At 39.0% G+C, this 16,252-nt stretch overlaps 2 protein-coding genes and 1 pseudogene across 2 annotated transcripts; 1 reads left to right on the plus strand and 2 right to left on the minus strand.

The window, feature by feature from the left end:
• Positions 1–980: 980 nt before the first annotated feature.
• Positions 981–1,858, minus strand: LOC141654988 (uncharacterized). Its single transcript, XM_074462095.1, has 3 exons — positions 1,632–1,858; positions 1,227–1,308; positions 981–1,103 (listed from the first exon to the last, which is right to left on the minus strand). Exons 1-3 carry the CDS (start codon positions 1,856–1,858, stop codon positions 981–983), a joined length of 432 nt encoding a protein of 143 aa, XP_074318196.1.
• LOC141623985 (5.8S ribosomal RNA) lies at positions 1,471–1,615 on the minus strand (annotated as a pseudogene).
• A 6,972-nt stretch (positions 1,859–8,830) lies between the features above and the next one.
• Positions 8,831–10,041, plus strand: LOC141654995 (protein FAR-RED ELONGATED HYPOCOTYL 3-like). Its single transcript, XM_074462102.1, has 2 exons — positions 8,831–9,015; positions 9,069–10,041. The coding sequence occupies exons 1-2, from the start codon at positions 8,831–8,833 to the stop codon at positions 10,039–10,041; spliced, it is 1,158 nt and encodes a 385-aa protein (XP_074318203.1).
• The last annotated feature ends 6,211 nt before the right edge of the window (positions 10,042–16,252 follow it).

Raw genomic sequence — 16,252 nt, forward strand, 5'->3', positions numbered from 1 at the left:
TTTCAGCTGTCTCGACGCATAAGCGATAACCTTCCCATTCTGCATCAACACATAACCCAACCCATTCTTTGAAGCATCGGTGTATACTTCAAAGTTCTCACTTTTCTCAGGTAGAGCTAGAAAAGGAGTTGTGGTCAAACGTTCCTTCAAGGTTTGGAACACCTTTTAACAACTCTCATCCCAACGAAATCTGGTTTCTTTCCTCATGAAAGTTGTCATAGGTCTGGTGATCTTAGAAAAGTCTTTCTCGAACCTCATGTCGTAGCCAGCTAAACCCAAGAAAATTCGAATCTCGGTTACATTTTTCGGTGCTTCCCAGTTTGTCACTGCTTCAATCTTACTAGGATCCACCGACACACCCTCTTTTGATATCACGTGGCCCAGAAAAGCCACTTTCTCTAACCAAAACTCTCACTTAGATAACTTGACATACAACTAATTATCTCGCAAAGTCTGCAATACTAACCTTAGGTGCTCCTCAGGATCCTCCTTAGTCTTAGAGTAGACCAAAGTGTCATCAATAAAGACGACCACAAACATGTCCAAGAACGGGCTTAAAATCCGGTTCATAAGATCCATGAAAACTGCTGGTGCATAAGTCAACCCAAAAGGCATCACCACGTACTCATAGTGACCATACCGCGACCAAAAGCTGTCTTTGGAATATCCTCATCTCCTATCCTAAACTGGTGGTAACCCGACCTCAAATCAACCTTAGAAAACACTCATGCGCCACTCAGCTGGTAAAAAAGATCATAAATCCTTGGCAAAGGATACCTGTTCTTCACGGTGACATGGTTCAACTCTCTATAGTCGTTGCATAGCCTCATAATCCCGTCTTTCTTTTCCACAAACAAAATTGGGGCACCTTAAGGTTATACACTAGGTCGAATGTACCCCTTGTCTAACAACTCATCTAGCTGCATCTTCAACTCTTCTAACTCCTTAGGCCCCATCCGGTACAATGCTTTAGATATAGGTCACGTCCCCAGTTTGAGCTCAACACTGAAGTCGATGTCCCTCTTAGGAGGTAACCCCAGTATCTCATCTAGAAAAACGTCACCAAACTCCCCAACTACTGGTATGTCAGAGGCTGACGACTCCTACACACGCATATCCCTCACATGACAAAGGATTAAAGGCCACTTCTTCCTCAAACATGACTTTAAAGTCATTACCACGATCAACTTCATCTTAGGTCTTACTATGAACCTCCTATATGATACCTTGACTCCCTTAGGTCCCTTTAAAGACACCCTCTTTTGCCGACAATCTATCTTAGCCTCATACTTGCCCAACCATTCTATCCTGACGATAACCTCAAACCAATCCATAGGAAATTCTAACAAGTGATCGCCGCGGCATCCCGATGCCGAGGGCTCCGATTTTAGGCCAGCCGCGACCGGTGAGCCACGGGAGACCATCCTCCTTCCCCTCCACTCGGGGTGGGTTTGGGGGAGACGCGATGCGTGACGCCCAGGCAGACGTGCCCTCAGCCGAAGCTTCGGGCGCAACTTGCGTTCAAAAACTCGATGGTTCACGGGATTCTGCAATTCACACCAAGTATCGCATTTCGCTACGTTCTTCATCGATGCGAGAGCCGAGATATTAAGTCTACTTTTCCCACTAACATGGACACATCCATATACAACTTAGAACATGACACTGACTGTCCCGAAGGTATAAACACATTATCTTTCACCAGTTCATATTCTCCCAAACCCATAGCTAAGGCATGATTCCTAGACACAAAAGAGTGGGTTGCCCCCGAATCAGACAGTACTAAAGATGGCGTGTTATGGACAATAAAAGTATCGATAACAACGTGAGCATCATCCTCCGCTTCCTCCTTGCCCATCATAAAGGGTGTCCAACTACTTTTCTAGCCTCCACCCTGAACCGTTGTAGCCGAAGTAGTCGGCTTAGCTGCTGAGTTATGCGTCACATTGTTGTTTGGACGCTGATATGATCCTCCATTATTGCGGTTGTAGCCGCAACTGTTGTTGTTCTGTCCTCCACGATTACTCAACAACCCTGCTGGCCTGTTGCTAGCAAAGCTCTAGCTTGGATCATGGGAAACGTTTCCCTGATATGTCCCTGGAAAAGCCCATCCTCATGTAGCAGCACTGGTACACTCATACCTCTTATGAGCCGTTCTACCACAGTTGAAGCAGGTAAGATTGAAGTTATCACTAATACTCCGGTCGCCTCCTCTTCCCCAAGTTCAAGATCCCCCTGCATAACTAGATCCACCAGAAAAGGTCCTAGCCTGATTGTGATTGCCCTTCTTGTGACTCGACTAGTTGCCACCTTCACTCTATGCCTTTGTTTTCTCAGCATTCCTTTCCTTAGCCTCCTTGGCAAAGTCCACTAACCTCTCAGCGTGCCCTGCTCTTTCATATACCTCTTTCAGATCTATGAGTACCCCAACTGGTAGTCTTTCCATGATCTTCGGTGCCAACCCATTTTCAAAGCGAAGAGCCAAACTCCGTTGACCCAGTTGCATATCCTCTGCATCCCGTAACAACTCTATAAAACGGTGATAGTAATCTTTGACGGTCATGTTATCAGCCATGGAAAAGGAATCAAACTCAGCTTTCAGCTTATGGCGAATGTTCTCCGGCACGAAGTGTTCTCTCATAGCGCTCTTGAAACCTGCCCATGGGATAACATCTGTCCCCAGTTTCTGTAGTATGCCCGAGCCTCCTCCCTCATGTTCTGACACGATACCCCGGCCTTATCCCATAGGGACAACACATCGTGTTCCACCATCATATCCTTCAGACACTTCACCACCTTTAGCAAACTCTCCATCTCCAGGTGCCAATTGTCAAGCATCTTCGGCTCACCGACGCCCTCATATGTAGAGGGGTGGAAGCGAGAAATGGTGATGCTCAGCTGAGATGCATCCATCGGTTTCTCACCTCCCTTACCCACATTCTTGAGTGTCTCCATGAGCGCATCTTGCTGCTCAATCATTCTGGCAATCTCATCAAAATTCATCTCAGTAGCTTGGATGTATGCAGTTGATCTCTTTGACGGCATTTTTAGCTGATATAACCAAGAAAACGTAAGCACAAAGCCTACGGCTCAAAATAGACAAATCACCCGCCAAAGAAGTAATCGGTCAAGTTCTGTAAAGTACTCAGCCGAGTTCTGTAAAGTACTCGGATGAGTAAGGACTACTCGGTCGAGTACTAAGACTACTCGGCCGAGTATCCCACTCCAGTAGATGACCTCCAAATCACATAAAACATACTCGGTCGAGTACACAAGGTATTCGGTTGAGTATGCCTTACTCGGTCGAGTGCCCCTCTTACTCGGCCAAGTGATCACAACCAGTAGCTACTGCTTTAAACACACGAACCCACACTCGGTCGAGTACTTGGCTACTCGGCCGAGTATCCCCTACTCGGTCGAGTACCCGCCCTGCTCGGCCGAATCATGCCAAAACGAGCTACCCATTGACTGAAAAACGTATATAGCCATAGATATACCGCCCCTAAACATGTTACTACTATCTGAAATCCAAGTAATAACATATAATCATGCCTCAAGTACCACAATGTTCAATATATATGCAATCATTTACTTCATTCCATCAAACAATTTCACAAGGAATATATATATATATATATATAGATTGGATTTGGTGATTTTGGTTCTTATGGTGAGTTGTGAGTTGGGGGAATCTTAGCCACTAGTTTATATTAGAGATGGGTGGTCAAGATCTAATGTTACTTGTCATATAAAATCATTGTCATTTATTTATTTTCTCTTTTTTCTAGTGCTACTCTTTTATTTTTTACTTTAATTTTTTTATCTCCTTTTTTTTTACCTCGTGTTATTATGCTTTTTTTTAAAAAAAATTTTGATTTTTTTCTCTTATGTTTTTCTCTTATTTTCTCATTATGTTACCTTTTTTTCTTTTTCTTTTTGTACCAGATTTTTTTTTACTTGAATTTTTTTTCCTCTTATTTTTTTTACCTCGTGTTATTATGCTGTTATTGTGCTTTTTTTTTACTTTGATTTTTTTACGACTTTGATTTTTTTTCTCTTTTTTTACCACATGTTATTGTTATTCCGCTGTTATTGTGATGTTATTCTGCTGTTACTTTGATTTTTTAAACGACTTTGATTTTTTTTTACCACGTGTTATTGTGTTGTTATTCTACTATTATTCTGCTGTTATTGTGATGTTATTCCGGTGCCACTTTGATTTTTTTACTACTTTGATTTTTTTACTACTTTGTTTTTTTACTTTTTTTTTACCGCATGTTATTGTACTGTTATTTTGGTGTTATTGTGATGTTATTCCTATGCCACTTTGATTTTTTTTATGACTTTGATTTTTTTACCCCGTGTTATTGTGCTGTTATTCTACTGTTATTCTACTGTTATTGTGATGTTATTCCGGTGTCACTTTGATTTTTTTACTACTTTGATTTTTTTTGTTATTGTGATGTTATTCCGGTGCCACTTTGATTTTTTTTACCAGGTGTTATTCTATTGTTATTCTACTGTTATTGTGATGTTATTTCTTCAGGAGTCGGAATTAGAGTCCATGTCTTGTCTCTAGGCCTACTCGAGCATCTCCTTTACTCATTTGCCATCCACCATGAACACCCCGACGGACTGAGAGCTGCTGCAAACAATCAGATGGAGATGTCAAAACATGCAATGCCTCCTTCACCACTCTCGTCTGCTCGGCATCTGTATCATAGACTCGAAATCACTAATTGCATCCAAGAATTTGCATCAAAATTCACAAATCAGAATTTAGGCAATGAAGTTGGGCAGCTTAAGGTTACGAGTCCATTGATAGCGCCTGAAGGGGGGTCAGGAAAGTCTGAGGACGGTGCTAGGGAGCAAAACAAGGAACAAAATTTGGCCGAGCCCAATGTGGAAATGAATACGATCTCGGAGTGTGTAGCGGCCAATATTCCTAAAATTGAACCAACTGAAAGTGAAAGAACTTTAATCAAAGTGGCATGTGAAGATGAACCAGCTAGAGCATTATGTCAACGCCCAAACCAAGACACGAATCACGACAGCATTATTCCATTTAATAGTCGGGTGATTGTCATTGATGATGATGATGATGACAATAAAATTAAAAAATACTCTTTTATAAATATCATTCTCATCATTCAGAATCCTATAACATACACTCCAAATCACTAGTTGCATCCAACAATTTGCAATCAAATTTCACACACACACACACACAAAAACTGCGATCAATTTATTACGGAGTAATTAAATTTGAAAAGCATCTATTATCAATCTCATGCTCATCTGTTAAGCATCTATTGACTTCGTTCAATTTGATTGTATACGTTTTTTAAAGATACGTATCAAATGCAAATCAGTAACTGCATCCAACAATTCACATCAAATTTTAAGCACAAACAAAAATCTCATTTAATTTCATCAACATAAAATTAGCAAACCTCTCGGATTCCATTTCGGCTTAGCGAATAGATTACATATAACAATTAGCGTCGACACCGTTGCCGGAGATGACGTTCTTTCCACCGTACTCGCCGTCCTCATCATCTGTGCGAGAATCATCTGATGCGAGAAGAAGATGACGACGATAAAGGAATAGGAGGATAAAGCGGAGGAATCGCCATTGTTGTCGAACGATTCGAGCTCGAACACTCCGTCGGCGATGTCGCTTTGCTTCTCGTTGTCGGACAGATCGACTTCGATTGTGATTGTCATTTACATCGTTGAAGTAAAAGTTAATTCCTAACTTATTTTTGTGATTGTCGGAAAGGACAAGGAAGTGGATAAAGGTGAAGATTTCAATGAATTATTGGCTTTGTCTTTGGTTGAGGACGCCATAGCTGATATGTGGAGTTTTTTTTGGGATTTTTGTTGACAGAGAGTTTGGTTTATGGAGAGAGAGAGTTGAGTTTATGGAGGGAGAGATGGGTCCAGGAGACGCGTGATTTTGTTTTTTTTATAGGTTGAATCTCAGCCGTCTATTTCTACTTATCAAATGGTCCAGATTTTCCCAACTCACAACTCACCATAAGACCCCAACTCACGAGATCCCGCCTCTATATATATATATATATATATATATATATATATATATATATATATATATATATATATATATATATACATATACATATATATATATATATATATATATACACATATATATGTATATATACATACATATGTATCTATATATACATACATATGTATATATATATATACATACATATGTATATATATATATATATATATATACATATGTATGTATATATACATACATATGTATATGTATATATATATAGTCGAGATCCGATGAGAACTACCCATATAATGATAACCATGAGAACCACTAATAATACTACAATCCAATAATACACACGCTGTGTATTATCTCAGACAAACCAAATTTTCTCGCGCGTCCCTCCCAAACCCACCTAATCTCAGTCATTTTTAAATTTTGCTTTCTCTCTCATCATTCTTTCTCTCTCTCTTCAACTCATCTGTCGACTATTAAAACCTTCCGCCATCGCCTCTTCGTTAATCAAACCTTAACTTTCTCTACAATCGAACTATAAATTCTTCGACAATCAACCTTTCGACGCTGCTTCAATCAATGACGCCTTTAAATTTGAGGTAAAATTTCGATCTTTATGATTATTTGTTGTGAAATTAGTTGATTCAGTCGATTAAATTAGATTGTTCGTGAAATTAGGGATTGATTAACCGATTAGAATTCTGAATTGAACAATTATGCTTCTGAATTTAGGATTTCGTCAATTAAATTGGGGAAACTGAGAAATTAGGGTTAGGGGATTTGAGAAATTTGTTGAAACCATGAAATTAGGGTTTGATTCGTCTCTTAAGTTTCTGGATTGATAAATCATGCTTTTGAATTTAGGGTTTCATGAATTAAATTGGGGAAACTGGGAAATTAGGGTTGGAGACCGTTTATGTGCATCAAAATCTTGTTTATGTACATCCAAATTCCTGTTTATGTGCATCAAATTCCTGTTTAGGTGCATCAAAATGTGATTTTGTGAATCAAATTGGCCTAATTGAGAAATTAGGGTTTCATAAATTAAATTGGGGAAACTGAGAAATTAGGGTTGGAGACTGTTTATGTGCATCAAAATCTTGTTTATGTGCATCCAAATTCCTGTTTATGTGCATCAAATTCCTGTTTAGGTGCATCAAAATGTGATTTTGTGAATCAAATTGGCCTAATTGAGAAATTAGGGTTTCATAAATTAAATTGGGGGAACTGAGAAATAAGGGTTGGAGACCGTTTATGTGCATCAAAATCTTGTTTATGTGCATCCAAATTCCTGTTTATGTGCATCAAATTCCTGTTTAGGTGCATCAAAATGTGATTTTGTGAATCAAATTGGCTTAATTGAGAAATTAGGGTTGGAGAAATTGTGAAATTGCCTACATTTGTTAAAATCAGGGACTCAATTTCATGAATTATACTGTTGTATTATTGCTTATTTAATTTTTGACATTTCTTGTTGCAGCAATAATGACAAAGACAACTCCTCAATACTATCACAAACTTCTTCAAATGTCATTACAAACGAAGGAGCGAATGTTGAAGCTAATGCATGTCAGCCTATATTAGAAATATCTGCAATAGCAGTTGAACATGATGTTCCTGAAGTTGTGACTTTCGAATTTGTTGAAGGTACAATTCTATTCATCCTGGTAGTTGCTTGATGTTTTCAGCTTTTTAAAGGTACATTTCATATGCTTTTGTATCCCTCGCCTTTCTTACTTTAATTGCACCACATATGCAGATATCATAGTAGAGGAGGCAGAGGACGAGGAGGCAGCAGAAGGTTCTTCAAGCAACACGAATCGGGTTTTTGAGTGTCTCAACCATCTTAAGCCTGTTATTGGTATGCTATTCGATAAGCTTGAACTAGGTGTTGAGTTTTATGAAGCATATGCTAAAGAATGTGGGTTTGTGACTAGATTAAGCTCACAAAAGTCTAAAAATGGTGTCGTTGCGCATAAAAAAGTTGTGTGTAATAAGGCTGGAGTATGTGAAGCGAAAGGGAAAAATCACAGGAGGCAAAGGACTAGGATAGAATGTCCTTCTTGTATTAAATTTAAGCGAATTTTGGAGGAAGGTCCTGATATGGGTAAATACCAAATATATGATTTTCATGAAGGTCATAATCATATGCCACAAACACCATCAACAATGGTACATTTGACACAAACGAGAGAGTTGAATGTAGTTCACAAAAAAATGATAATTGACAACTCCAAAAATAACATAGGTCCAGTTAAGTCGTATAGGTTGTTCAAGGAGTATGTTAGAGGTTATAGAAATGTGGGTGTGTCATTGGAAGACTTTAAGAACTTTTCTAGAGATATCAAAAATTATTTATCAGATGGGGATGCACAAATGCTTATTGAGCATTTTATGAAGATAAAACACATGTGTCCATCTTTTTATTTTGATTTTGAGGTAGACGAGATAGGTCGATTGTCACATGTGTTTTGGGCTGACCCTATTAGTAATAAAAACTATTTGCTATTCGGGGATATGACCTCTTTTGATACGACCTTTAGAAAAAACAAGTATAGGATGATATTTGGTCCTTTTACAGGCGTGGATAATCATAAGAGATGCGTGACCTTTGGGGCTGGACTTATTATAAATGAGAGTAAGGAGTCCTTTGCTTGGCTATTTACAAAATTCGTAGAGGCTATGGGGGGTCGTCATCCAGTTTGTATGATAACTGATGAAGATGCGGGGATAGAAGAAGGAATGAAATTAGCCTGGAAAGACAAGGTGCAACACAGATATTGCATGTGGCACATACTAAAAAAGTTGCCTGAGAAAGTAGGGCCTGTAATATGTAAAGATACTGAGTTCCTGAAGAAGATAAACCGATGTGTTTGGAGCAAAGATGTGGAGCCGCCTGAATTTGAGGAAAGGTGGACAACAGTAGTTGAATCTCATGGGTTGTCGGATAACGAGTGGCTTAAGGAGAAGTACAACATTAGAAATATGTGGGTTCCAGCTTACTTTCGTGATCTGTTTTTAGGAGGCTTGATGAGAACGACCTCCGTGTCGAGTCGAAAACCACTTTTTCAAAGAACTTCACTAATCCTAATTTAACCCTAGTTGAGTTTTGGATGAGATTTGAGAGTGCAATGGATGCTCAAAGATGGACTCATTCGAAACTTGTTGCACAATCAAAAACTCCTTCCCCCTTTATGTCGACTCCATTAGCCCTAGAAAAGCATGCATCAGAAATCTACACTCCAACAATTTTCGGCGAGTTTCAAAAGGAAGTCGAAGCATCTTGCTATTCATGTGGTATTGGGGATAAAGAAAAAGATAAAACCTATCCAATTCTATACACAGATATCATAGATCAAGTTCGAAATAAAACGTATAAGGTTGGTTTTAAGAAGAATGATGTTTCAGTGGTATGCACATGCAAGAAGTTTGAAAGACATGGAATGCTCTGTCGACATGCTCTGTGTGTCTTTAAAGATCGGGGAATTCAGAAAGTTCCAAGTGACTACCTGCTTAGTCGGTGGAGCAAACTAGCAACCTTCCAGCCAATCGTTGGCCCTAATGGCCAGTTGCTTGCTGATTGTACATCAATGGATGTACAGAAAAACAAAGTTGGCGAGTTATGGTCAGAGTTGTTTACTTGTGTGGCACTTGTTGAACAGAGTCTTAGGCATTGTGATGAGTTGCTTGGGATTTTGCGTGAGTTCAAGGAAAGGGTAAAAATTACCCCTGATAAAAGTGGAAATACTGGTATTTCAAAGGTAAAGGACAAGAATGCTGAAATTGGGATGCTTTTAGGAACAAACATTCCTAGTGAGATTAAGGTTTTGCCTCCAAGGCAGTGCAAAAACAAAGGCTCGGGAAAAAGGCTGATCTCACAAAGAGAACGAGCTGGGGAAGTGACGAAGAAACCGCTAAGAAAATGCAGGGCCTGTGGGGAGATGGCGAACCACGACAGTAGGAATTGTGACCGAAGGACAACCGACAATGAGTAGAGTAATTTTTTATTTTACCTTAATTAAAAATTCGGGAATTTTATTTTATTTGATAGATATTGGACATTTGCCTTATTGAATAATTCGGGAATTTTTATTTTATTTGATAGATGTTGGACTTTTTTTCTTAAAACGAATGAATGTAACACTTATAGAATGTAAAGCCTGAGTGTTTCTGTCACCATTATTTCGTGCACATACAACGATATTTCATGCACATACACATGTATTTCATGCATGTGGAACAGTTTTTCATGCACACATTATGCGAGTATCAAGGAACCTTACCGCGATTAATTTGATCTACACCCAACCATCAAAGTTAATAATAAAATTCCAAAATCTAAATTAAAATGCAACATTTTAAAAGTTCACTTGAGATTACTTTAAGATTTGACCTTGGACACATGAGTTACATATTTCACGCATGCACACTGTTATTTCATGCATGTGGAACAGTTTTTAATGCATTTACTATGTTTTCAGATTGCATTACAGCCTTTTCGTTGTCCAAATTTGAAAATTGTCTCTCGTTTTCGTTGCCTCGTGACATGTTCGTTTTACAATTTCGAAAATTGTCTCTCGTTTTCGTTGCCTCGTGACATGTTCGTTATCCAAATTTGAAAATTGTCTCTCGTTTTCGTTGCCTCGTGACATGTTCGTTTTCCAATTTTGAAAATTGTTTCTCGTTTTCGTTGCCCCGTAACATGTTTTTAGAATTAGTCCAGAAACATGACTTCATGTCTTACACGCCTTACATATTCCAAAATATAATATGTACTCTCAAGACTTAGTGTACTACATATTCCAGAATAAACTCCACAAGAATCTAATATTCCAGGGTCTACTCCCTTTGTACATCCCTCGACTCAAGGAATCGATCAAAAAATGGCAAGAGTTTGAATTTTGGATTAGGTCATCTGCCACTCCCTTTGCACATCCCTCGACTCAAGTGTTTAGAAAATATCACCTAGGGATAATCCTACAAAAAACGGGGGAAAATATCATGTTGCGTAAAAGTCACTCCGAGACAGAATCTAATGAAAAGAAGATTAAAATTAGGCAAAATTTAAATTAGGCATTCAAGGTTCTTTATATTTACCTTTCTCTTGTTTCGCTTCCATTTGATGAGACGTGCAATCATACTCGTACCATATTCATCCAAATCCTGCGTAAAAATTTTATTTAACAACAAATATTGAAATGCTTGAAATAAAATATACTGAATAATGTTTACAAAAGTTTGTTGAAAAATTTATACCTCGTAAGAACGCTCATCACTCCATGATGCTTGATCACACAAATTTTGTAGCCACTTTAACAAATAAACTCCACAAGAATACCCATTATTTTGTTGAGGCACTTGCACAACCTCCCATTGAAAAGTCTTGATCTCCAACAACCTTGTGTATCTTGGAGAGTCTCTTGCGATGATCTCCAAAGCAGGCAGAAGCTATACAGAAACAAGTCAGTGAGTAATTGTGATTGTGGTATAAGGCTATTTAATGCACATGCAAGGGTATGTCATGCACGTAGAAGGGTATTTCATGCACATAAAGATCACCAACAGTAGTTTAATTCGACAATGCATTTTGGGCAGTCAAAAACTGTTGAGCAGCCTTCAGATATAATAAGTGAGCGGTAACATGTTTTTGTGCAAAAACTAAATCATACCTGTTCAACTAAAAATTTTTGCCTGACTTCACGGCGCCTGGGAAGGTTGGAGTCGAGTATGAAATTCATCCTTTTCCCAAAGTCAACAACGCATGCAAACCAATGTGATCTCTCCACACAATAAGGAAAGAAAGCCTGAAATATTACAAACTAGTCAAGTAGGATTTATCGACTTCAAATGAAAAAAGAATGCATTGGAAAAAAGGAGAAGGAAAAAAAAAGTAAGAGAATATTTATTTACCAGTTGGGTTGTGTTTAGATTGAGGGACAAGTAGTCAAGTAGGACGTATTGACTTCGAAACCCCTTTTTACCGACAACTCCCTGAAATTTGAGAACATTTGTCAAAATTCTTTGTCATTTCAAAAACCAAAAACAAGCATTTGACACAATAAGGAATATGAATACCTTTATGATTGTCGGAAAATACACAACACTCGGGTTTTCGATTGTAGTACGAATACCAACAGCATCAATAACCATATCCATTACCCAATTTCCTGGTAGCAAGGTCTGCAGCGCGTGTTGGGTAACTTGCAACCAATCGGTTTCTACAACGACCTCACTAATGATGCACATGTTGCAATTAGATTAGAAAACACGGAACATCAGAGTGTGGACAAAAACTGAAGTTTTTAGAAAGTCGTATGGTCGGGTTAGAACTTACTCCTTGTTCTTCTTATTATTCCGAATATAATTGATCAAGTGTGAATCAGATATGATAAATCATCATGTGGCGCTTGATTACTGAGAAAAGGGGAAAATAAAAGCTCCTTTATTAACATGGAAAAACGGAAAACGGAAAACAAAGCTACTTAAGATTTCGCATTACCGAATCAACGCCATTCTTGTAGTCCTTTGTCACAGCCGTCACTTGAAGTTTATAAGAGTTGTATCGCCAAGTTAGTATTTCATTGCAAACCCTCACAACATAACGTGTAACATCAACTCTCTGAACAATAACAACAAAAGAAATCAACATCAGTGACTTCATATTTAATGCACATACAAGGAAAAGTTGAATTAAATAATACAGACTTACTCCCTTTACGACCCACCTTTGAACCTAAGCGTCCCTTAGCCCCGTTGTACATCTCCATATGACGCATGAGGTAGATTCCAATATCATGCTCGACATCAACGGCAACGTGCGGAATGTACAACTTAGGAATCAAAAGCCATGAAGACACCAAGTTTGGAATCTTACTTGAAAGCGTACCCAACAAGTTCTTCTGATAAAGGTAAAACAATGACAAGTAAATAATCTCTCACAAAAATTAGACGAAAATCAGGCACTTTATTGCAAAAAGATCTCAAGATATACCACAGTCTAACATGGCAGAATAGTCGGTTGACGGAGGCATCAAGTGCATCACTTCTAACAGCTTCTTACTAACATGGTAACAGAAGACAAATGGCAAGGGTGTAACTATAGGAATGAAAACCTGTACGACATTGAAAACAAAGACAATAATGAAAAGAAAGACACTTAGTTGAGAACAACCATGTAAATGTGAAAATCTTGAAGGACTTACCAACTCCACGTCTGCAAATTTGACATCCAATGAGTCAATCTGTTCATTAAATTAGGTGACACGTATTAGAGAATAAAAACTTGTAATAATTGGGCACTTCTTTGATGCATGTTCAGTGTTGTTTAATGCACTTAGATTGGTATTTCGTGCATCTACAAGATTATTTCATGCATTCGAAAGTCTAATGCAGCCTAAGGTTGAGAACATCCATGGAACACTTACGTCAGTTGTCTCTGTGATAAATAGACGGCAAGGGCATTTACGATTTCTGAATTTGTTGGCCTCATTCAAATAATCACACCACACAGAAATGACATCTGTATGAACTCGACGATCAAGAAGCAAACTCTTCATATGACTTCGTGTGAGAGTCTTGCCCGCACAGCTAAATAAAACCTCCCTATATAGTTATGATAACATGAAACTTAGTGTTATACAAAGAAAATGTAATACATATATGCCGAATAAAATTAAAATATAGGAGAGTGATACATACTCTTCATCTAAGTCCTCTGAAAATGCATAGTCTCCTACCAGTTTTTCCGATCGACTCAAGTCACGAACCATGTCCACGTTTCTGATAAAGTAAGGTGACCGGTAAACATTCGCTACCTCAACACACCTCTTAGGGAGCACCCATCTACCAGCCACCTGCCTCTCAATGGCATAATCTGAGGGGGCAGTTGGACAAGAAGGCTCAATTGGCGATTCATCCAACGATACTTGAGAGGAGATAACTACAGGCGATGGTTGGGATGGTTGGGATGAGATCAGAATTGGCGATATTGGCGATAAAGGACGAACTACTGGAACAGACGTCGTAGTTGTTGTGCTTGAATGAGGAACACTTGAAGAAGCCTGCAACCTGGACTCAAGGAACTCTTGAGAGTTATATGGCGCATCATCACCACTAAAAAGGCTGAAAGACGGTCCTTCCAGAAGCGCCTTATCCCTCTTTTCCTTTTCTTTTTTTCGTTCCACATATTTTCATGATGTGAATCAAACACCTTGCCAACATGAGTGTATGCATTATTAAGGATCCCTTCTAATTCAGCCATGATAGTGGGATTGTCTAGAAACGCATCATCTGCACAACTCATGTCAACCTCCTCCTTCAACTCCTCCTCCTCCACTTTACCCTCATCCTTCTTCAACTCCTTCTCCACTGCCACTTCCTCCTTTCTCTCCTTCAATACATTCTTATCTTTCTCATTGTCCTTTTCCACTTCATCCTCCTCCATGTTCTCCATGGTAGCACCCTCCCTTTCACAATCAAAGACCTTCCTTTTCACAATCAAGACCTTCCCTTTCACCTTCTTCTCGTACTCTGCTTGAAAGGGAAAATCCTTCAAATAAACAATCTGCCAACTTTGACATTTGCGTGACAGCCGGGAATGCGGGAGCCTTACACTTAGCATTTCTAACTGCTTTGGTAAAGTCACCATAAATGTCTGCAAGTCAAATGGCTGTGCTTTCCAAAACCTTGATGGATTCTTTCCTCTCATCAACCGGTTCACTTCAAGTTCGTTCGAGTTCGAGTTCGGAGTTGAGGTTGAGGTTCAATTTGAGATTCGTGTTCGAGTTCGTAAACGTACAGTGCAGGTTCACGTTCATGTTGAGGTGCAACATAAGCAAATATGGGTTCAACAGAGCCCTTGCCAAAGCCACCCCCCTTCTGCTTCTCCAACTTAACCCTTTCTCTAATTTTATCATCCGTCCAATTCGCTAATAAGGGAAATGATCGACGCACCGTTCTCGTCATGAAAACACATCTATCCAAGTAGATAATATGGAAAATCAGAATCGGTCCCTTAAAATAAGTTTTAGGGGAATTAGCTATAGCCGCCTTCCACGACATGACGTTGTTGATCATATGGGTCCGTGCAAATTTGCACCAATTCATGTTAGGGACATCGGCGAGATTTGAAAGGGAGCTTAATATCCGAGGGCTAGGATGATCACCTACTACCCCCATCAAGAGAACATTGACGATATAGATGAGGAAATTCCTCTTGAAATCGTCTCCACCATCCCGTTGCTCCATCATCTTATCTAAGAGAACCTTTTTCGTAATATCTGAGGTGGTAAACTGAGCCTTATACCTCTTGACAGCCTCCGTGTACTCCTTTTCCTTACAGAACATTCCAGCTGCAACAATGTCAATCGGTCCCATAGGAAGTCCAGTTGCAACGTGGACATCCTCATTAGAGATAACAAGATCGCGGTTCATCAATGAACAATTGAACGGATTAAATGTCTCGACAATCCATCTGGCCAGATGGCCATTGATTTCTTCTGACTTAAGTTGTAACAACCCTCCGAACCCTATACTGTGTATGGCTTCAATTTGCTGTTCGGATGGCCCCAACTTGATGAAATTAGTGATCAAGGAAGGACTCATCCGAGTGAGGAGAGGCTTATACTTGTCAGAACGCTTTCTTCTTTTTATACTTTGCGTTGGCTCTTTGCTTGTTGATGCTGCTTTCCTCTTGTTCTTGTTAGGAGGCAACTCTGGTGCAACTTCGTCGTGAACTTTGGCTTTAACACGCGGACTCCGTTGCCGCGGTGAAATTTGTTCTGCCTCTGCTGCTGTAGGGTTTGGTTTGGGAGAATTATCTGTCAAAGTAGTCAGCATTAGTAAGGTAGCTTATTTCATGTATATACTAAATTGTTTTATGCACATAGATAATTATTTGATGCATATACAAGGTTGGTCAGTGAATTCATAAGACCATTGTACGCCAAACCAAACAGTGATTAGCATCAGGAAGACAGTTTATTTCATGCATGTACGTGTTGTTTAATGCACTTAAACAGTTATTTGATGCATATACACTGTTGGTCCATGAATTCATAAGACTATTGTACACCAAACCAAACAGTGATTAGCTTCAGGAATACAGCTTATTGCATGCATGTACAAAAGTTGTTTAATGCACTTAAACAGTTATTTGATGCATATACAAGTTTGGTCCATGAATTCATTAGACTATTGTACGCCAAA

This window comes from Silene latifolia, chromosome 1, assembly GCF_048544455.1.
Source record: "Silene latifolia isolate original U9 population chromosome 1, ASM4854445v1, whole genome shotgun sequence".
Lineage (NCBI taxonomy): Eukaryota > Viridiplantae > Streptophyta > Magnoliopsida > Caryophyllales > Caryophyllaceae > Silene > Silene latifolia.

Excerpts from the sequence above, each read along its gene's own strand:
- LOC141654988 (XM_074462095.1), bottom strand. The coding sequence starts at position 1,858 with ATGGGCAAGGAGGAAGCGGAGGATGATGCTCACGTTGTTATCGATACT. Across the intron at positions 1,309-1,631 it reads TTGTATATGGATGTGTCCAT|GATAGAATGGTTGGGCAAGT; the intron begins GTTAGTGGGAAA and ends GGTTATCGTCAG. Across the intron at positions 1,104-1,226 it reads AGGGACCTAAGGGAGTCAAG|GAGTCGTCAGCCTCTGACAT; the intron begins GTATCATATAGG and ends ATGCGTGTGTAG.
- LOC141654995 (XM_074462102.1), top strand. The coding sequence starts at position 8,831 with ATGTGGCACATACTAAAAAAGTTGCCTGAGAAAGTAGGGCCTGTAATA. Across the intron at positions 9,016-9,068 it reads AACGAGTGGCTTAAGGAGAA|GAGGCTTGATGAGAACGACC; the intron begins GTACAACATTAG and ends ATCTGTTTTTAG.